Source organism: Somniosus microcephalus, chromosome 9, assembly GCF_052327205.1.
Source record: "Somniosus microcephalus isolate GS21.2 chromosome 9, FLI_Smic_1.0, whole genome shotgun sequence".
Taxonomy (NCBI): Eukaryota; Metazoa; Chordata; class Chondrichthyes; order Squaliformes; family Somniosidae; genus Somniosus; species Somniosus microcephalus.
Genome location: NC_140995.1, coordinates 231,445,621 through 231,468,603, shown reverse-complemented (window position 1 = coordinate 231,468,603; position 22,983 = coordinate 231,445,621). Strand labels below are relative to the sequence as shown.

The 22,983-nt window shown below is 44.1% G+C and overlaps 1 protein-coding gene across 10 annotated transcripts in view; it reads left to right on the top strand.

Moving 5' to 3' along the window:
• The window catches only part of LOC147113118 (serine/threonine-protein kinase MRCK alpha-like), a 705,238-nt gene that overhangs the window by 449,368 nt on the left and 232,887 nt on the right, over positions 1-22,983 (top strand). For 5 of the 10 annotated variants that reach the window (XM_085997998.1, XM_085998000.1, XM_085998002.1 and 2 more), the window contains exons 6-9: positions 10,065-10,158; positions 10,959-10,988; positions 17,540-17,740; positions 22,089-22,337. In XM_085997998.1, coding sequence (XP_085854124.1) covers positions 10,065-10,158; positions 10,959-10,988; positions 17,540-17,740; positions 22,089-22,337 — 574 coding nt within the window. The remainder of the gene's footprint in view (positions 1-10,064; positions 10,159-10,958; positions 10,989-17,539; positions 17,741-22,088; positions 22,338-22,983) is intronic. The other 5 variants (XM_085997999.1, XM_085998001.1, XM_085998003.1 and 2 more) reach the window with 1 other exon arrangement.

Sequence of the window (22,983 nt, the reverse complement as noted above, 5' to 3'; positions counted from 1 at the left end):
TTATTTCATTACCTTTGTTGCAAGCTGCTATTAGTTCTTGATTAATATTCTGTCCCACGGTATAGCTACTGTTTGGGGGCCTATATGCGATGTGTGATTTTTGCTGACTATTAATGAGGAATGTTGTTTCTTGGCACCAGCTATTATTCCAACCATGCTATCCTAAATGACTTTGAGCAACTTGACAAGCATTCTGCCCGTGCCCCGATCATCCTGCAAAACCATCTAATCTCTCAGCCTCCAATCTGAACTCTTAGTGTCTGTCTCCCCATTGCTGGGTTCTGCTGACCACTATCTCAGATTTGTCTGTTGCAGATTGTCCTGTAAAAAATCACAATCTAAGCCAGCTCTGTTTTATTTGACATTGTGAGCCAGTCAGCTGGGATGGTCTTCAAAGATTTGTTTTGTGCTTTTCCCTGGTCCAGTTACTGCTTTACTCCTTTGATACTTCTATCTGTGCCACTGATGTAACTAATGATATTCTGCCTGGCTATCTCACTCTTCCCTGAGTCTGGCACTGCCTCTTGCTGCAATTCTACCCACTATTCTTGTGTGTTTTAAGAATGGTGTGTTGGTTGTATGTGACATTTCAATCAGTCAGAAGCAAGCTGAGTCAACTTTATCTCTCTCAAAGTCCACTATTGGAGCTGCTAAATGTAGCTTTATCAGAAAGAAGAGCCAATTATCATCATTCTTCTCCTTCAGTCGCTGCTCCTTGCCAAAACTGTCACTCGAAACCTCTGTGCATCCTGCTTTCCATCTGCAGGAAATCTTGTCTGTACCTGGAGGGTGACCTTTCAAAGAATGGGGAACGTGGATAATCGAACACATCAAGCAGAGCAGCAGAGGGCTGGGAAGAATGGGTAATGTGGATAATCGAACACATCAAGCAGAGCAGCAGAGGGCTGGGAAGAATGGGTAATGTGGATAATCGAACACATCAAGCAGAGCAGCAGAGGGCTGGGAAGAATGGGTAATGTGGATAATCAAACACATCAAGCAGAGCAGCAGAGGGCTGGGAAGAATGGGTAATGTGGATAATCGAACACATCAAGCAGAGCAGCAGAGGGCTGGGAAGAATGGGTAACGTGGATAATCGAACACATCAAGCAGAGCAGCAGAGGGCTGGGAAGAATGGGTAATGTGGATAATCAAACACATCAAGCAGAGCAGCCCTCTGCTGCTCTGCTGGTTTCGCTGCTGGTAAGCTGAGCAGATTGCAGTTCTACATTCCCACCCAGTTGCAGCCTGACCCCATTTTATGGGCAGCCTGTGGTATAGTGACAGATGCATTCGCCCTATCATTGTGCCCAACTGATATGAAGGCAGCTGGAACCATCTGGGCCAGAGTTGGTGCTCCCTCTATCAAATTTAAAAGTTTTAAAAAGAATCCTTCCGAAATGCACCTGAAGGGAATAATACTCTTTCATTCTTAATTTCAAGAAACTTTGGTTCTTTTGAACTTGTGGGAAATAAATGGTTCCATCTCGGTGTTTACAATTCTCGTTGGAATCTGTCAACGCAGAATATTCTGGTTTATTAATGACATGTTACAATTGTAATGTCGGCATGATTATACGATCTGTGAAGACTAATCACAGTTCTGTTTAACAGCTGATGATGAACTGCTGGAGCTGGCAGCGTTTAGTGGGCTACTATTTAAGGAGTTGCTCATTTGTTGGGTTCTAAAGCCAAAAATAGTGCTTGCTTATCCCATGAAAGTAATTAGGACTTGTGTATTTAGTCTTTATTATTTTCTTCCACGTTTTAAGTCTGACCAGATGTTGCTGTCACAGGCTGATGAGATAACACAAAATCCGAAATGTGATTCAAAGACTTACCTATCTTATGTGTTGCATTGTTCTGCTGCCGTGAGCAGTGGGATTGAAAAACCAATGAGCCTCTGGAATACATCACCTTTGTGAAATATTCTGTCCTGAAATCAGCTTTCAGATCATTTTTGTTCGTCTGGTTTAATTTGTCAAAAGTTGTAACCCTAGCCACATAATAAGCAAAGTATAACAAACTTATTATAGCACTTGTTCTTTTAAAAACTTATTTTTGTCTAATTTTGCGCTCATCAAGGATTACGTAGTGTTACAGCACAGAAACAGGCCATTCAGCCCAACTAGTCTATTCTGGTGCTTATGCTCCACACCAGCCTCCTCCCACCCTACTTCACCTCTTAATAACACAGCACTGCCCCAGTACTGCACTGGAATGTAGGTTCAAGTCCTGGTGTGGGGCTTGAACCCACATTGCATATGTGGGATAGCTACCTACCTGAGGGGGTTGCTCATATTCCCGTTACACTTATCGCCCTTCTCCAAGTTTATGTAACCAGCTTTGATACTTTATGATTGCAAAACACATGTAAATATAAGACAATCAGGAAGAAAAATAAATCGAGAATAGTTTTTTTTAAAGTCTCATCTTTAGCAGCCTTCTAAAAATAAATGAGTAAAATTGTGATCTTTGACTTTGTTTTTGGTGATTTATTGACTCTCTATTGATGTTTGAGCATTTTTGTATAACTGCTAAAGACCTCATGGGTGGAGCTGGTTTTAAGGAATGCACTGAATCCAGCAGTGGGAGACAAGTCAATTAATATTGCTCGAGACACAGTGATTAACCCAGCAGTGGGTAGGAGCTGGTGGAGCTGCTATAGCCCCTCAGCAATCTGGTCATTTCAGCTGCACGTTATAATGGAGATTGCTCACGCTGTGGGGCTCAATAACTCCCCCGAGCTGCAATAATGTTAGCTGTACTCACCATTTAAATCAAAATGTTTTCAAGACAAAGATGTTTCACCTAATCAATAATGCTTTGTAACTGTTATTTTTAGAAGGGGGCCTCGGTGATGATACATTTCTTCAAACAAAACTGTTCAAAAGTGCTTGACGATGCAGCATTTAGTCAGAAGCAATTGAGGCTAGTCGTGCTCATTAGAGGACAATCCTCCCAAGGCCCTTTAGAACATTAGAAACATAGGGCTGAAAATTCAGTAGGGTTAGCGCCCATTTTGCGGCGCTAGAGGGCCTAGCGCCGCAATGATAGCCGTTTCTGAAATTCACTTCGGCGCTGCCATCGGCGTTAGCCGGTTGCGCTGCGCCGGCACCGATGACGTCATCGGTGTGCGCAGCGTCCCGGTTGCCGTGGCAACGCGCCCGAACGCCGAAATTCAGTTGCGGCCGCCTCGCCCGTGGCAGCCGCAACTAAGACTCTGGCAACCGAGTCTTACACAAGTTAGCGCCGGCGCATTAAGGTCGCGCGGCGGCCGGCCGCTTTCCCGCCGGCCGCCTGCCCGCACCTCCCTCCCCGGACTCCTCCACCGCCCCGCCCCCCCCCGCGGAACAGATGCGTCTGGCCTGCAAGCCCGGCACTTGTCCGAGGTGCCAGGCTCATTTTTGAAAAACTCAAACGGCCAGTGATCGGGTGAAGGCAGCGCCTCCTTAACGGGAGGAGGAGGAGGCCTGCACTTCCCCAGCCTGCCGCACCGCATCGGGTGCCGCAGTGCCGGATTAGTGCCGCAATGCGGCACTCAGCGCCCATTGGGAGGCACTCACGCCCGCCAGTAGCGCCGGCAGCCGTCTGGGCGCGGCGCTACTGAATTTTTGGCGCGCGCAAGGGAATTAGCGCCGGCGCTAAATTTCCGGCGCTAAAGCCCTGGCGCGGCGTCACCTCAATTTCTAGGCCATAGAAGATAGGAGCAGGAGTAGGCCATTCGGCCCCTCGAGCCTGCTCCGCCATTCAATGAGATCATGGCCGATCATCCAAATTCAGTACCCTGTCCCTGCTTTCTCCCCAAATCCCTTGATCCGTTTAGCCTTAAGAAATATATCTAACTCCTTCTTGAATATATTTAATAAGTTGACCTCAACTACCTTCTGTAGTGAGAATTCCACAGGTTCACCACTCTCTGGGTAAAGAAATTCCTCCTCATCTCAGTCCTAAATGGCTTACCCCTTATCCTTAGACTGTGACCCCTGGTTCTGGACTCCCCGCCATCGGGAACATCCTTCCTGCATCTAGTCTGTCCAGTCCTGTTAGAATTTTATAAGTTTCAATGTGATCCCCTCTCATTCTTCTAAACTCTAGCGAATATAATCCTAATCGACCCAATCTCTCTTCATACATCATTCCTGCCATCCCAGGTATCAGTCTGGTGAATCTTCGCTGCACTCCCTCCATGGCAAGAACATCCTTCCTCAGATAAGGCGACCAAAACGGCACACAATACTCAAGGTGTGGTCTCACCAAGGCTCTGTACAACTGCAGCAAGACATCCTTGCTCCTGTACTCGAATCCTCTCGCTGTGAAGGCCAACATACCATTTGCCGCCTTAACCGCCTGTTGCACCTGCATGCTTACCTTCAGCGACTGGTGCACAAGGACACCCAGGTCTCGTTGCACTTCCCCTTTTCCCAATCTATTGCCGTTCAGATAGTAATCCGTCTTCCTGTTTTTGCCACCAAAGTGGATAACCTTGCATTTATCCACATATGGCAGATGCAGTATAATCCCCCAACCTGCCCAAATCATACAAAACATAAGAAATAGGAGCAGGAGTAGGCCATTTGGCCCCTCGTGCCTACTCCACCATTCAATAAGATCATGGCTGATCTTCTACCTCATCTCCACTTTCCTGCACTATCCCCATGTCCTTTGATTTCCTTAATATCCAAAAATCTATCAATCACTGTCTTGAATATACTCAACGACTGAGCCTCCACAGCCCTCTGGGGTTGAGAATTCCAAAGATTCACCATCCTCTGAGTGAAGAAATTTCTCCTCATCTCAGTCCTAAATGGCTGACCCCTTATTCTGAGACTGTGACCCCTGGTTCTAGACTCCCCAGCCAGGGGAAACATCCTCCCTGCATCTATCCTGTCAAGCCCTGTAAGAATTCTGTATGTTTCAATGAGATCACCTCTCATTCTTCTAAACTCTAGAGAATATAGGCCTAGTCTACTCAATCTCTCCTCATAGGACAATCCCCCCATCCCAGGAATCAGTCTGTTTAACCTTCATTGCACTCTCTCTATGGCAAGTATATCCTTCCTTAGGTAAGGAGACCAAAACTGTACGCAGTGCTCCAGGTGTGGTCTCACCAGGGCCCTATATAATTGCAGTAAGACATCTTTACTCTTTTATTCAAATCCTCTTGTAATAGAGGCCAACATACCATTTGCTTTCCTAATTGCTTGCTGTACCTGCATGTTAACTTTCAGTGATTTGTGTACAAGGACACCCAGATCCCTCTGAACACCAACATTTCCCAATCTCTCACCATTTAAAAATTACTCTGCTTTTCTATTTTTCCTACCAAAGTGGATAACTTCACATTTTTCCACATTATATTCCATTTGCCATGTTCTTGCCCACTCACTTAGCTTGTCTATATCCCCTTGAAGCCTCTTTGCATCCTCCTCACAACTTACATCCCCACCTAGCTTTGTATCATCAGCAAACTTGGATATATTACATTTGGTCCCCTCATCCAAATCATTGATCTAAATTGTGAATAGCTGAGGCCCAAGCACTGATCCTTGTGTTACTCCACTAGTTACAGCCTGCCAACCTGAAAATGACCCGCTTATTCCTACTCTCTGTTTTCTGTCCATTAACCAATCCTCAATCCATGCTAGTATATTACCCCCAATCCCTAATTTTGTTTATTAACCTCTTGTGTGGCACCTTATCGAATGCCTTCTGAATATCCAAATACGCCACATCCACTGGTTCCCCCTTGTCTATTCTGCTAGTTACAACCTCAAATAACAGAGTCGTCAAACATGATTCCCCTTTCATAAATCCGTGTCGACTGCCCAATCCTATTACTGTTTTCTAAGTGTCCTGTTACCACGTCCTTAATAATAGGTTCCAGCATTTTCCCTACTACTGATGTCAGGCTAACTGGTCTGTAGTTCCCCGTTTTCTCTCTTCCCTCTCTTAAATAGTGGGGTTACATTTGCTACCTTCTAATCTGCGGGAAGCGTTCTAGAATCTATGGAATTTTGGAACATGACAACCAATGTATCCACTATCTCTATCGCCACCTCTTTCAAAACCCTAGGATGTAGGCCATCAGGTCCAGGGGATTTATCGGCTTTCAGTCCCATTAATTTCTCAGTTTCTTTCAGTTCCTCATTCTCACTAGAGCCTTGGTTCTCCACTATTTCCAGGAAGTTTTTTGCATCTTCTTCTGTGAAGACAAACACAAAGTATTTGTTTAATTTCTCTGCCATTTCCTTATTCCCCATTATAATTTCTCCTGTCTCAGCCTGTAAGGGACCCACATTTACCTTTGTCTTGACCATCCTTGGTCCCCACTTTTTCATCATTTACGTGCTACTTCTCTGCAAAATCATCCACATACACAGGGTCAGCTTCCACATGCACACCAGCAACCTCCAACCCTATCTTTTGTTCTTCATCATTGAGTCCAAACTGCTGCTGTACTCGACGATTTATTTTGGATCAACACCAGCAAAATCCCTTTTCAGCTCTTTCTGGCCTCTTCTCCATCAATCTGTGCCTCAGGCTAAAGCTGGTGCCAGCTCGGCCCTGAGCTGAGCCATCTACCCTACGGGTCTGTTACCATGGCTGCTTTCTTTCACTTCTGGTACATTGCCTGTTTATACCTCCAGCTATTGAAAACCTGGATCCACATGTTCATCACGTCAGCGATTGACCTCTGCTACATTGTCCTTATTGGCTGTTCCTGTCTGCTGCCTTCACAACCTTTTACTCCTGAAAACTCTATAGCCATGTCCTGTCCCACACGCTCATATCTGCGTAGGAGCATAAGAACAGCTTTCAGCCCTTCAAACCTATTCCACCATTCAATTTTGATCATGGCTGCATCTCTCTCTACTCACCTTGGTTTTGTAACCCTTTTAACGCCCTTCCTTGCCTAACAAACACTATCAATCTCAGTTTTGACATTTTCAATTGACCCCAGCCTCAACAGTTTTTTGTGGAGAGTTCCAAATTTCCACTACCCTTTGTGTGAAGAAGTGCTTCCTGACATCACCCCTGAACGACCTAGCTCTAATTTTCAGGTTATCTCCCTGTCCTTGCCACGTTTCACTAGCTTCCTGTGCCCCAACAAATTGAATTTAGGGTCCTTGTCCTCATTTTCAAACCTGTTGACAGTTACCCTGCACCCTAGCTGAATGATAGTGTCTCTTCCTATGTTACTGTTTGTTCACTTTGCTCTGGTATCTAAGGTTATTCTTTCTGTCACTATGACCCTACTCTCTCTCATTCTCTCTCCAAACCACTTTGCCATTCAACCTACCTCCCAAACCCTTCTGAAAGTGCTCTCATTGATTTTGTTTTCAGTCTCTTCCCTGCCCTATTATTAAAATGTTGCCTCCACTTTCCTGCTCGATGCTCCCTAAGTCAGAGCTGTTACATGCTCTTAAGACATTTTGTGTGGCGAGCTGTAGAGACATTGACTTATTTCATTTTGCCAATGTCTTTCAGTATATTCTTGTCCTGACTTGACTCACCCTATTCCTCATTCCAGTACCAGCATCTATCCATTATGTGAACGCAGAAAAAGTTGGGTTTACTCTAACAACTACTCACCTCTGCGCTCATCTGTCAACACTGTCCAGCTGGAATGAAAATTTCTTTCTAAAACTGTTGTAATTTGTTATTCAAAGTGTAAAGATTTATATCATGCCCTTCAGGTAGAAGAATGACTCAAAGCTGAAAGTGGGAGAGGACACCACTGAGTAGGAGGTGGGGAATGTGAAGCGGGGAGTGGTAAGCGCAAGGTTGAAGATTTGGGCCTTTCAGAGGCTTTTGAAGGAAGACTCCGAATTACACGGTGGAGTGGTTTTAGGCGAGAGTTTCACAGGGCAGGAGCGAAGTGACAGAAGCTGCATGGAGTGGCGGGAGCAGTGGGAGATGGGCAGTGAAAAAGTATTGAAGGAGAGGCGTGTGCAGCAGGGACATGCTGTTGGTGAAGATTCCTCAGATAAGATGAGGTGGAGGGATTTGAAAATGAGAATCGTATTCTGAAGTTGGTACACCAGGCGGCCAGTGAGCTAGTGGAGCTTGGCAAAGACCTAACTGAGACATCAAGGAACAGGAAGAACACGGAAACATGAAACATGTTTAGAGTAGCTCCAAGCTGTGCCAGATTAGAAAGAGAAACCGGGATCAGACCAGAAGGGAGCTTTGTACCTAGAGGTGGACTTTTATTCAAGTAATGAAGGAGGCCATATCATGATCTTGCATTCTTCCTCATTGGTTCAGCCTGTGCATACAGATGTAGGGTAATGTACTTAGGAAGGGGTAGCAGCACAATAACAAGAAATCCTTGCATTTATATAGCACCTTTAATGTAGAAAAATGCCCCAATGAGTCATAACGGCACAGAAGGAGGCCATTTGGCCCATCAAGTCCGTGCTGGCTTTACAGGAGCTTTACAGCATCTATTACATGGAAGGATCTCTACTGGCAGAGGCTGAAAAGGATTTGGGAGTGGATCAGTGATCTTACCTTTACAATATTGACTACAATTCAAAAGTACCTCATTCACCGGTGCCAGAAATATTTCAGCAGAACTATATGTAGCTCCTGATAGAGAGTGAGGTAGACAAGCTAGGTGTGCAGTCTGTTTTGTTCGGAGCCTTCCACACTTATCATTTTCACAAGAATGTAAGTAACCTTCTGGGTGCCCCAATGACTCCATATACATATACCAATCAGATCTGGAATGTCGCAGGCTCCGTTCCTCAACAGTGCTTGGTTAGTTGATCTCAGCTAGAGGAACAATTAGGCCACCACAGTTGTCCTCATGTCTTAAGATTGGGGGTGGCTGATCAACCAAGGTTCATGATCCTGCTAGTTATATAGTGACTACTGCGGAAATTCTGCTTGGTGAGGACAGGATTGGGCTTGACTTTGATGCTCCTAGTGGTTGAGTAGCCTACCAAGACTTGCTATCTGGGCTCTCATAAATAATGAATCACTCAAGGGATACTGGAGACGACAGGCATGCGTGGAACAGTACTCCAGCATATGGGGCAGTGCATTCGGCAGGGGGAGTGGAGTGGAGCAACCTTCATTTATAGTCAAAGTTGGTCAGGACACCACTGAGTTTTGCTACATTAAAGGCGCTATATAAATGCAGGTTGTTGCATAGGAGATGGGAAAGTTAAGGGGGGTGCAGGTAAGCGCAAGGCTGATGAGGTGGGCTTTTCGGAGGCTTTTGAAGGAAGCCTCAGATTGGCACGGTGGTGTGGTTTCCACACACAATATAATGTCTTGTCCCTCCTAAAAACAGACATTTAAAAAAAAAAAGTTTCCCCAGTAGATCCTTATGAAATGACAACTATTTTGGGAAACTTCTACGTGTATACCAAAAATATTATTGTATCCATTGGAAAATGTAACGGAAGTAGTAATTTAGCACTTAAAAGGTACTCCGCAATCATCCTACACAACCGTTTATCCAGTAATTGGTTGAATTCCAAACTTCATCTGATTTGCCACTGGGTTTAAGTGAGGGTCTTTCGCCTGCTGTTGCTGATATCTGTGACAAAGATTCATCCTGCAATCAAATCCTTATTTAAAGTACCATTGTCATGTACAACTGTTTGATGCCTTTTTGAAGGTTAACATGCATATCTTTAAGTATTTCTTTAAGTTGAGTGACTATGGATCAGGAATGTCTGGATGCGGGCATCATCTAACTTACTGTGAACAACACCATAGGAGATCCGTAGTACAGAAATAAAGTTACCTCTAGCCCGCCTTTTGTCTGTCGTGCTTCCTGCGTCCCACATCTAGTGCCATATCTGTATAGATTAACTATGAGCAGTGGTAGTCTTAAAAAGAAGTGGATCAAATGAGTATGTAACTTACAAAAAATTAAAGCTGCACCTTTGTTTGTTGGGGGGGGGGGGGTGTTGGTTGTGGGAGTCAGAGGGGAATTCAGCGGTGATTCTAAGGCAAAGCCCGTTTGTGTGAAACAGTATCAGATCACTGTGGCGATGATACTTGGCGTGGAGATGAACCTTGTGCTGTTTCTTCTCTTGTTGCAGGGACATCAAACCAGACAACATTCTTCTGGATGTAAACGGGCACATCCGGCTGGCAGACTTCGGCTCCTGTCTCAAGCTCATGGAAGATGGGACAGTAAGTTACGAGAAGCAGTTTTTAAAAAATAGCTTTTGCTGCATTTGTACTTATTAAGACGAGAGATGTGAACACTGGGAATGAAATATTTTCTATTGTTTTTATATCCAAGTTGGGATGCATGTTTTGGTCGCAGAGTAAAGCTTGCCTCTACACTGTACCCATGACATGCCTTAACCCTAACCTCTGTACAGTTTCTCCCCTCCTCTCGACTTCCAATCCCTCCCATTGCCATGAATTTCCATTTCCCAGACCAGCTGTCCTTGAGACCTCGCTCTGTGCTGCGGGACTCCAGCTTTCAGTGCTGTCAAATACTGCGTGCAGCCAAGAAAGTGTGGGGCCATTACATCTTAATGGCACTTTGATTAAGTAATGCATACTCTGTTTTATTATCTAGTTCAATTTATGTTAGTAATGGAAATACCTCACTAAAACATACAGGGAGTGAAACATTACACAAAGCACCAGTTCAAAAAGTCAACCAGCTGGGTATTGTCAGAATAAAGTGCCTCTTATTCTAAATACCTGACTGGCTATTGTTTTAAACCAGTGTTATATGTTATGGTGCACTCAGTTTGTGTGTTAAATTTGGCCTTGTAGTACCTGCAATTAAACAAATTCTACATATATTTGTATGTATATATAAATAAAACGTATATTTTTTTTCACAGTTTTTAAATGTAACCTTTATAGCAGCAATGGAGCTACCTTTGGCATGTTGCGCTAGATGGGCCAAATGGCATCCCTCATCTGTACTTATCTTTGTGATATACTCACGCCAAGTTCCTTTTTCATTCCAGCGAACGATTTCTCTACTCAGCAAGGATCAGGTAACCCAGGCAGGCAGCACGTTTGTGTCTCACGCTCATGCCGCCCACTCTGAGCACTGGGGACCACGCTGCACTTTACCAGCACCACAACCCAGACACAAGGCCGAAATATACCAGCACCACAGTCAACACACGCTCATACACACTCGCCCAGGACTAAATGCCTCGCCGAGCCCTTTACCAGGACTAAATGCCTCGATCACCCAGCACTTTACCAGGGTAAATACCTCACTCACACAGCGCTTTACCAGGACTAAATACCTCACTCATAGCCCTTTACCAGGACTAAATACCTCACATTCAGTTCTTTACCAGGACTAAATACCTCACTCACAGCCCTTTACCAGGATTAAATACCTCACATTCAGTCCTTTACCAGGACTAAATACCTTACTCACAGCCCTTTACCAGGACTAAATACCTCACTCACAGCCCTTTACCAGGACTAAATACCTCACTCACAGCCCTTTACCAGGACTAAATACCTCACTCACAGCCCTTTACCAGGACTAAATACCTCACTCACAGCCCTTTACCAGGACTAAATACCTCACTCACAGCCCTTTACCAGGATTAAATACCTCACATTCAGTCCTTTACCAGGACTAAATACCTTACAGCCCTTTACCAGGACTAAATACCTCACTCACAGCCCTTTACCAGGATTAAATACCTCACATTCAGTCCTTTACCAGGACTAAATACCTTACTCACAGCCCTTTACCAGGACTAAATACCTCACTCACAGCCCTTTACCAGGACTAAATACCTCACTCACAGCCCTTTACCAGGACTAAATACCTCACTCACAGCCCTTTACCAGGATTAAATACCTCACATTCAGTCCTTTACCAGGACTAAATACCTTACAGCCCTTTACCAGGACTAAATACCTTACTCACAGCCCTTTACCAGGACTATATACCTCACACTCAGCCCTTTACCAGGACTAAATACCTCATTCACAGCCCTTTACCAGGACTAAATACCTCACTCACAGCCCTTTACCAGGACTAAATACCTCACTCAGCCCTTTACCAAGACTAAATACCTCGCATTCAGTCCTTTACCAGGACTAAATACCACACTCACAGCCCTTTACCAGGACGAAATACCTCACACTCAGCCCTTTACCAGGACTAAATACCTCACTCACAGCCCTATACCAGGACTAAATACCGCACTCACAGCCCTTTACCAGGACTCAATACCTCACTCACAGCCCTTTAACAGGACTGAATACCTCACATTCAGTCCTTTACCAGGGCTAAATACCTCACATTCAGTCCTTTACCAGGACTAAATACCTCACACTCAGCCCTTTACCAGGACTAAATACCTCACTCACAGCCCTTTACCAGGACTAAATACCACACTCACAGCCCTTTACCAGGACGAAATACCTCACACTCAGCCCTTTACCAGGACTAAATACCTCACTCACAGCCCTATACCAGGACTAAATACCTCACTCACAGCCCTTTAACAGGACTGAATACCTCACATTCAGTCCTTTACCAGGACCTAAATACCTCACACTCAGCCCTTTACCAGGACTAAATACCTCACTCACAGCCCTTTACCAGGACTAAATACCTCACTCACAGCCCTTTACCAGGATAAATACCACGCTCACCCAGCCCTTTTACCAGGACTAAATACCTTGTTCACATAGCCCTTTACTAGGATGACAGACTGGATGTGCACGGTTGTATCAGCACTACGGCTGAGACAGACGGACGGACGAACACACAGATTTCACACACTGCTCTTTTAAAGACCATAGACCTTACATGGACACATTATACTTTGCTGGCTCAACACTCTACACTCCTGAAGTGTACCTTTGCACGCAAGCTTACTATATAGCTCGCCCACACTGATGTCCATTCATTCTTGCACACGCATGTGCATACGCACCCTTACCAGCAGCACTGCTCTCTCACGGCTGGATACACAAGCTGTAGTTTGCCAGTAACACATGTCTGCTGCACACGATTCACATAATTCATCACTTACTAAATTCTCAGGGAAGCCTTTCAATAATATATTTTTCTTCTAATATTTCATATAAAACTTCACCTCTGTATACTGATACATGTGTACAGACATAGAGACTTGGTGCTTATCCCATTGACACAAATTTGAAAGCATATCTCAGCTTCCATAGCACATGCAAATATTGTCTTTATAGGGATCAGCACCAGCAGTTGATGTGTGACGGTGAAGTTTCTTCAGTTGAACACTGAAAGAAAAATGTTTTTTTTAAGTACTAAAATTAAGTGTGCCCTTTAATCCCCACATGGCATTTCCTGAGCCACAAAGTTGCATGTTGTTGCTGGTTTCGAGACGCTTTTGCTCACTGTCCACTGAGTTATTTCTGCTCGGAGTGCTTGTTGCTACTGGATTCTCCTTTTCCCTCAGTAAATTTTGTACCCAAGTAGAGTGGACTGAAGCAATTGGAATATTGGCATATTTCACTGTGACTTCAATATTGGACTATAGGACTGGCACATTTCTTTCGAGCCACAGAGATTTGTATAGCAGGTGGTGTTTTCCATGTGTTTCATACTGAAGGAGATTAGGCAGAATACATTGATATAACTTCGAATTTGGTCATATAATTGGCCAAGGCTCCTTCAGCAGCACCTCCCAAGCCCACGATCTCCACCACCTAGAAGGACAAGGGCAGCAGGTGCATGGGAACACCACCACCTCCAAGTTCCCTCCTAGTCACGCGCTATCCTGACTTGGACATGTATCACCATTCCTTCGTCGTCGCTGGGCTAAAATCCAGGAACTCCCTCCCTAACGGCACTGTGGGAGCACCGTTACCACACGGACTGCAGCAGTTCAAGAAGAAGGCTCACCACCACCTTCTGAAGGGCAACTAGGGATGGACCATAAATGCTGGTGACACCCACATTCAGAAGAATGTTTTAAAAAATGTTACGTTTGGCTCCTGCAATGGATGAGTCACTGATCCGTTACACGTTCTATAACGTGGACTCCTGTTCATACATTGTTACACATGATATTTATATTGTAATATGCTAGCTCCGTCACGCTTCTTGAAAACTATTTTGAGAAAGGTGATTTTGGGAAACTGAAGGAAAATCTGCTGTGTGTGGAGAGCTGCTGATGTGAAGCTGAGTGAAGTATATATAGCCTACTAAAGCAGATTGTAATTCTTGATAAATGGCACACCAGGCCTAAAATGTGATGCTGTTAATGTACATCATCAGGATGTCCCAAATTGCTTCACAGCCAATGAAGTATTTTTAAAGTGTCGTCACTGTTTTTAGTAGGCAAACATGAAGGCCATTTTGCACACAGCAAGGTACCACAAGCAGCAGTGAAATATATGACTAGTTAATCTATTTTGGTGGTGTTGATTGAGAGAGGAATGTTGGCCAGAACACCTGGAGGACTTTCCTGCTGTTCCTCAAATAGTGCCTTGGTATCTTTTACATCATTTCAACTGGCAGAACTTGGTTTAATGTCTCATCTGAAAAACAGCATCTCCGACAGTGCAGCACTCTGTACTGCACTGAAGTGTAAGCCTAGATTATGAACTCAAGCTTGAAGCCACAACCTTCTGACTCAAGAGGCAAGAGTTCTACACTGAGCCAAGGCTGGCACTGTAAATTGAAGTTATAATAGTGGCAGATATAGTCTGATTAAACTGGCAGAAATCCTCAGCCCATTTTCCCTCTGCTCATCTCCGACCAATGGGACCTGCTCGCCAATGGAGAAAAATAAAACGTTCATGCTTTTTATTTAAGGGTACATGGTTCCACTCCTACCTGTCTGAATGTGGCCAGAGTATCTCCAGAAAAGGCCTCTCTTCCCACCCCCATAATGTCACCTTCAGAGTCCCCCTCTTTTTGACAGCATCTGTAGACAATGGACCAGCTTCCACATATGCACTAGTGACACCCAGCTCTAGCTTTCCATTCACTCTCTCAGCCCCTTGACGGCCTCTATCTGTCAGACTGCTTATTGGACATACACTCCTTGATGACCCTTAACTTGCATAGAATTTGCAACACAGAAACAGGCCATTCGGCCCAACTGGTCTGTGCTGGTGTTTATGCTCCACACGAGCCTCCCCCCACCCCTCTTCATCTCACCCTTTCAGCATAACCTTCTATTCCTTTCTCCTCATGTGTTAATCTAGCTTCCCTTTAAATGGACCTATACCATACACTTCAACTACTCCATGTGGTAGCGAGTTCTATATTCTAACCACTCTGAGTAAAGAAGTTTTTCCTGAATTCCCTATTGGATTGAATTTCCTCCAGCTCAACACGGGAAGATCAAAACCATTGTCTTTGGGCCTCACCACAAAATCTGCTTGCTTGCCGCTGATTCCATCTCACTCCTCAGCCACGCTCTCAAGCTGAACTGTATGATTCGCAGCCCAAGTGTTCTCTTTGATCCTGAGCTGAGTTTCAGACCCCATATCCTTTTGATCACAAAGACTGCTTATTTCTATCTCTGCAATAGGACCTATGAACCCCTGTTCCAGCAAGAAGTCAGTGTCTTCATGTGGGGAGTGTTTAATGAATCAGTATAAATGGAACGCTTTCATCAAGATAGACCCATGTGGAACGAATACTGAGCCTGGATTATGTTAGTGAGTCACTGTGTAAATTAAATTTTAGATAAGTCAGTTGCCTTATTATGAAAACCTCCCAGCAGCACAGCACCACAAACAAACTGTCAGCTTCTCCCAGTTTAAGAACATGCAGTTAACGCTGTTAATGCATCCTGACATGATTTCTGTATGACTCTGGGTCATGCATTTCTGATTAATGATCCAGGCTTTAGGACAGAAACATGGCAGGGTCATCTCCAATTACTGCAATACTCTGCAGTTAGAAGAAAAACCACAAAACTACTTGCTCTGTAAGCACAGTGGCATTTGCTGCATGACTGGGTGATGAATAGTGCAGGCTTTAGAACGGGAATATGTACAATCACCTGTGACCACTAGAGTAACCTGCAGTCATGGGGGGCGGGGGAGAGGAATTGATTCAAATTCTAATGATGTTCTCCCCACCCCCCCACCACCAAAAAAAAGTGAACCATGATTAAAGCAGAAAAAGCAGTGCGTTCGATATGAATCGTTTCCTATAACTGGATTCAGGGCCCGTTATGAATTTGGGCCTGTCTTAGATACTTTTTCTGGTTCTGTGGACATACACTGCACATATCTATTTCTATGATGGTGTGACCTGGGGGGTGTAACGGTGATCTAATCCAGGTATCTATTTTGCAAGCATATTTCTTCAATCTCTCCAAAAGCAACCCGAGTTAACGCTAAATGAAGTGAGGCTTGCTTTGAAATGTTAAGTTGCTTTATTCCGCAGTAAGGTGAATGTACAGAACAGTTGTTATGATCAAATTTACTTAGTTAAACGATACAACTTATCTCCATGAAATAAGATAAAAATAATGCCTACGCTACACTACCCCACTTCAGGGAGTCATATTGCGTGACGTACAGAATCCTCTGCATTCTGCCTTTTTGGGTCTGCCTTTTCTGAAGCCTTTCTGCCTTAGCATCTTCTGTTGCAAAAGCTAGACTGCATTTTTTAAGGTCTCTGACATCCTGCTTTAATCTTGACCTTATGCAGCCAGAAAGAGGTCAAAAACCTTCCAACACAATGGGTAAAAATAGTTTATCAATTACAGACAAGCCACCAAGTTACTTATTATTTACAGTTGATGAGGAAACAACATCAAGGCTAGCTCATTAGCATCTTAACTACCTCTCAATTGTCCTATGCCTTTATAACAGATCTTTTCAAGTAACTTTTTTTCCCCCAAATCTTTCTGTGGAAAATATGGTCAAATAAATCCTGAACATGATAGCTGCTAATGCACTAGTGTCTAGGTTGGATAAGCATCACATGAAAACTGTTAACATTATATATCCTGTATATAATCTTTCCGCATTCTCTTTCTGTGGTCATTATTGGGATCTGCTTTGAAATGCAGAATTTGGTTGTCACTGCTGGGCCAGGGGAAGGTGAATTAACTGATTGGGAAAGGGAGGAAGTACTGCTGGCCAGAGAATAATAGTTGTTTAACCAGCGTGACGCAGAGCCAGATTCTTCACTGGGCGAACTGCTGGTCTCGGATGATGTAGCATAGGGAGGTGGTTGCTGGGGGTGGGGGGGATTAGAATCTGGGATGTTACTGGTGCAATAAATACAGAAAATGCTGGAAATACTCAGCAGGTCAGGCAGCATCTGTGAAAAAAGAAAGAGTTAACGTTTCGGGTCAATGACCTTTCATCAGAACTAGTTCCTCAGAAGTTACTCGTGCACTTGCAGCATAAAATCGGGAGGGCTTTGGGAAAGCTTGAATCGCATGTTGTCCTTGGGTACAGATGGGGAAAAAAATTTTTTAAGGGACTTTAAAAAAAAAAATTGAGTAAACACGTGTGCAGGTTGGGAGGGGGGTTGACACTTGACTGTTGATTGTGGTGAACTAGCTTGAGTACAATTCCAAGGAATCTAATATTTATTTTTCTAACTTAGGTCCAGTCTTCTGTGGCAGTGGGGACCCCCGACTACATTTCCCCTGAAATCCTGCAGGCCATGGAAGACGGCAAAGGAAAGTACGGGCCGGAATGCGACTGGTGGTCACTCGGCGTCTGCATGTATGAAATGCTTTTCGGAGAGACTCCTTTTTACGCTGAATCTTTAGTAGAGACTTACGGGAAAATCATGAACCACAAAGTGAGTGCCTCTCTAATCTCTCCAACTCAACTCTAGCTTGTTGCTTTTGATGGTTTCTCCTGTAAGATGTTAATATGGCTGTGATCACATTTAGTTCTAACCAGATTGATTAGTAACCTAAGATTTTAAGTAATGAATCTCCCTTAAGTCAGAATATATGCTGCTTTATATGGGCAGGAACATCATGCCATGTCAAATGGGCCTCAGCTATTCATAATCTACATCAATGATTTGGATGAAGGGACCAACTATATCCAAGTTTGCTGATGATACAAAGCTGGATGGGAATGTAAGTTGTGAGGAGGATGCAAGGAGGCTTCAAGGGGACATAAACAGGCTAAGTGAGTGGGCAAGAACATGGCAAATGGAATATAATGTGGAGAAATGTGAAGTTATCCACTTTGGTAGGAAAAATAGAAAAGCAGAGTATATTTTAAATGGAGAGAGATTGGTAAATGTTGGTGTTCAGAGGGACCTGGGTGTCCTTGTATACAAATCACTGAAAGTTAACATGCAGGTACAACAAGCAATTAGGAAAGCAAATGGTATGTTGGCCTTTTATTACTAGAGGATTTGAGTATAGAAACATAGAAGATAAGAGCAGGAGTAGACCATTCAGCCCCTGTAGCCTGCTCCGCCATTCAATGCGATCATGGCTGATCATCCAAGTTCAGTACCCGGTCCCTGCTTTCTCCCCATATCCCTTGATCCCTTTAGCTTTAAGAAATATATCCAACTCCTTCTTGAATATATTTAATGAATTGGCCTCTACTGCCTTCTGTGGTAGAGAATTCCACAGGTTCACCACTCTCTGGGTGAAGAAATTCCTCCTCATTTCTGTCCTAAAAGGCCTACCCCTTATCCTTAGACTGTGACCCCTGGTTCTGGATTTCCCCGACCATCGGGAACATCCTCCCTGCATCTAGTCTGTCCAGTCCTGCCAGAATTTTATAAGTTTCAATGAGATCCCCTCTCATTCTTTTAAACTCCAGCGAGTACAAGCCCAATCGACCCAATCTCTCCTCATACGTCATTCCTGCCATCCCAGGTATCAGCCTGGTGAATCTTCGCTGAACTCCTTCCATGGCAAGAATATCCTTCCTCAGATAAGGCGACCAAAACTGCACACAATACTCAAGATGTGATCTCACCAAGGCCCTGTACAACTGCAGCAAGACATCCTTGTTCTTGTACTTAAACCCTCTCGCTATGAAGGCCAACATACCATTTGCTGCCTTAACCGCCTGCTGCACCTGCATGCTTACCTTCAGCGACTGGTGCACAAGGACACCCAGGTCTCGTTGCACTTCCACTTCTCCCAATCTATTGCCATTCAGATAATAATCTGCCTTCCTGTTTTTGACACCAAAGTGGATAACCTCACATTTATCCACGTTATATTGCATCTGCCATGCTTCTGCCCAATCACCCAACCTGTCCAAATCATCCTGTAGTTTCTCGGCATCCTCCTCACAGCACACATGCCCACCCAGCTTTGTGTCGTCTGCAAATTTGGAGATATTACATCTAGTTCCCTTGTCTAGCTCATTAATATATATTGTGAATAGCTGGGGTCCAAGGACCGATCCCTGCGGTACCCCACTAGTCACTGCCTGCCACTCGGAAAAAGACCCGTTTATTCCAACTCTTTGCTTTCTATCTGCCAACCAGTTCTCTATCCAAGTCAATACCTTGCCCCCAATCCCATGTGCCTTAACTTTACACGCTAATCTCTTATGTGGGACCTTATCGAAAGCCTTCTGAAAGTCCAAACACACCACATCCACTGGTTCTCCCTTATCTATTTTACTAGTTACATCCTCAAAAAATTCCAATGATTAGTCAAGCACGAGTTACCTTTTGTAAATCCATGTTGACTTTGTCCGATCCTGTCACTGTTTTCCAAGTGCTCTGCTATTACATCTTTTATAATGGACTCTAGCATTTTCCCCACTACCGATGTCAGGCTTACCGGTCTGTAATTCCCCGTTTTCTCTCTACCACCTTTTTTGAATGGGGAGTCTGGCTGGGGAGTCCAGAACCAGGGGTCCCAGTCTCAGAATAAGGGGTCGGTCATTTCGGACTGAGATGAGGAGAAATTTCTTCACTCAGAGGGTGGTGAATCTTTGGAATTCTCTACCCAAGAGGGCTGTGAAGGCTCAGTCATTGAGTATATTCAAGACAGAGATCGATAGATTTTTGAATATTAATGGAATCAAGGGATATGGGGATGATGCAGGAAAGTGGCGATAAGGTATATCAGCCATGATCTTCTTGAACGGTAGAGCAAGCTTGGAGAGCCAAATGGCTGACTCCTGCTCCTAATTCTTATGTTCTTATGGAGTGTGAATGTGGGTCCTTTAAGTGGATGTGCTGCTTTATGAGGAAGGGAACCTCTGCAATGTAAAATGGTGTGTGTCTGTCCCTTTAATAGATATGCTGCTTCATAAGGATGAGAACATTATGCCATGTAAGATGGTCTGCTCCTTTAAGGCTCTTCATTCTTGAAGTGAATGTTGAGGTCAGTGACAGGACAGGCTAGTGAAAGGAGACCTGGGTTTGTTTGAGTGACAGGCCAGTTAATAAGTTGGAGACAACATGGAGACTGGTATGTTTTAGGAGGGAGCTAAAACATACCACAGCTTTGCAGCTCCTAAATTCAGGAGGCAGAAAGTGTAAATAATCCTAATTGTAAGAGTCATTGTATAAAAAGTTTAAACTTTCCTACCGTTGCACCTAACGTGGCGCTTGACATGAATCTTGTCATTCATGTGGAAATGACTTAGGAAATAATACTGGGCGGCCTACTGGTGGCGCTGTCCAGGGAGAATATAAATACTCGGGCATGGGCCCAGCTTGCTCAGGACATTCTTTAACAGGACCTCCATGTTGAAAAACAGTTGATTAAAGCCTTGTTTAATACTCAGACCAAGTGCCGAGTAGTTTTCTTACGTCAGCGCTGTTGAAATATTTTTCATTTGTTTTAGTGTATTTCCCTGTGGTCTGCTGCAGCTGCTGTGAAAGTAGAGGTGAGGGCTGGGGATCAATAATGTAGTCGAATCAGCCAATCAGAAATCATTTAAAAAAATTGGTTAGATTAGACAAACTTGTGGGCGGGGCTGCTGGGGGTTTACAGTAAATTTAACTATGATTAAAAGTCTTTGCAAAAATGTACAATGATGTGACAGACATACATTTACAGGAAGTGCTCAGCAGACTTTTAATACATTAACAAAATCCATCACCTGTGCCACTGCTCCTGCTAAGTCAGAGCATCCAGTCTTTTACCAGCCCGTCACCTTTGTGTTACTGTTTCTCTTTTTCTCTCTCGTCGTCTTCTTCCCTCTCTTTTTCTCCTTCTCCCTGTGCCCTCTTCAGCTTCTTGTCCTCATCTCTTCTGCTTTTTCTCTTTTCTGATTCCCTTTCTCCCCTTCTACTTCTCTTTGACCTTTTTGCTTCTGTATCTTTTCTGCTTCTTTCTCTGTGTATTTCTACTTTATTCTGCTGCTCTCTCTGCCCTCTTTATTTCTTCTGTCTTTGTGGGTGGAAAGTGGCAAATAGACATGGTGGGGAGGCAGCTGCTAAGGACTGCAGGAAGCATTTAATGCAGATTCCAGTGATGACTTGCAGGGAACGTTCATCCTGCAGGCCTTGGCAGATAACTTCCGATTGGCACCCCCCCCCACACAAACTCCGTCCCTCTTAATTATCCCACTACCTCTTTGCTCCCATCACTTTCCTCAAACATTCCTTTTCCCACTACACCCTTCTCTTCCCACCGCCCTTCACTCCCAATGCCTGCATCACCCATTTTCCCTTGTTCCCTGTTGTCTCCCTTTCCTCTAACCCTTCCATTCCCTCTTTCTCACCCCCTCAGTCTCCATCTCCTCAGTCTTCCACACAATAGTTCTAGTGAAAAAGAAGTTGAAACTAAAACTGTGTGTGTAAATATAATGTATTAATTTATTTACTTTGTGTTTCAAAATTCTCTCACTGGCTGTGATGCTGTGGGAGACCATCCCTGGGGCCTGTTGCTTGGCACATGATGCTGGTTGTGGTTTGCAAACTTGGAGGTCCTGGAAGGCAGGTGAAGGATGAGTAGAGATGTGGAGGGTGAATCTTCTAGCCTGTAGCCTGTGCTTTCAGTTTGGAACTGCACTTTTACCACCTCCTTAGGGTTACCCTAAGAAAATTTGAGAAACAGGTCAACAAGTGTTGCATTTCTATCAGGAACAGTGTCATTAGTGTTTTAGGCCTGGCTATTTCTGATGCTTTAACAACTGATTCCTGGAAACCTCCGGTTTCAAACCGTGCGATTAACTTCTGCGTTTAATTTCTCCGCAAATAGGAGCGATTCCAGTTCCCAGTACAGATTACCGACGTCTCCGAAAATGCCAAGGATCTCATCCGGAGGCTTATCTGCAGCAGGGAGCACCGGCTGGGTCAAAATGGGATCGAAGACTTTAAGAAACACCCATTCTTTGCCGGCATTGACTGGGACAACATCAGAAACTGTGAAGCACCTTACATCCCCGAAGTCAGCAGCCCTACAGACACGTCAAACTTTGACGTAGATGATGACTGTTTAAAAAATTCTGTAAGTTTGTTCACATGCGTCTGTATTTGGAGAAGGGGAATTTAGGTTGAAAGAGGGGGAACATTTAAAAATGTTTATTTATCATTCTGTAGAGATAAAAAGGAAAAAGCCTACAAAAGCTGCAAATCTGAAATAGAAATAGAACATGCTAGAAGTACACAGCAGGTGCATTCAGCATCTGAAAGAAAAGAGACAAGTTTCCTCTTTTCAAATGCTGATAGACCTTTTGTACATTTCCAACATTTTCTGTTTTGATTTATCATTCTACTGCATACCTGTCTCATCAGCTTCTTAAAGGCCATATTGTGCAGGTTCTGAAGTTTTTCCCTACTATTCGCTTCCCCAACCATATCCAAGTTAACCCCAGCGCGCATGCTGCAGCTGAAGTTTGCTGACAAATCTTGGTGAGTTTGAGAGTCGACATAGGTGTCCATGAAACCGGGATTAGAAAATAAAATGGAAGGCTGACTAAATTTATGTACAGGGTATTTTGCATTGGAAATACTTAACCATGCGCTTAAGAGGGGGCGGTACTGGACCTAATTCTAGGGAATGTAGCCAGGCAAGTGGTAGAAGTGTCAGTAGGAGAGCATTTTGGTGATGGTGACTATAATTCGGTGAGATTTAAGGTAGTCATGGAAAAGGA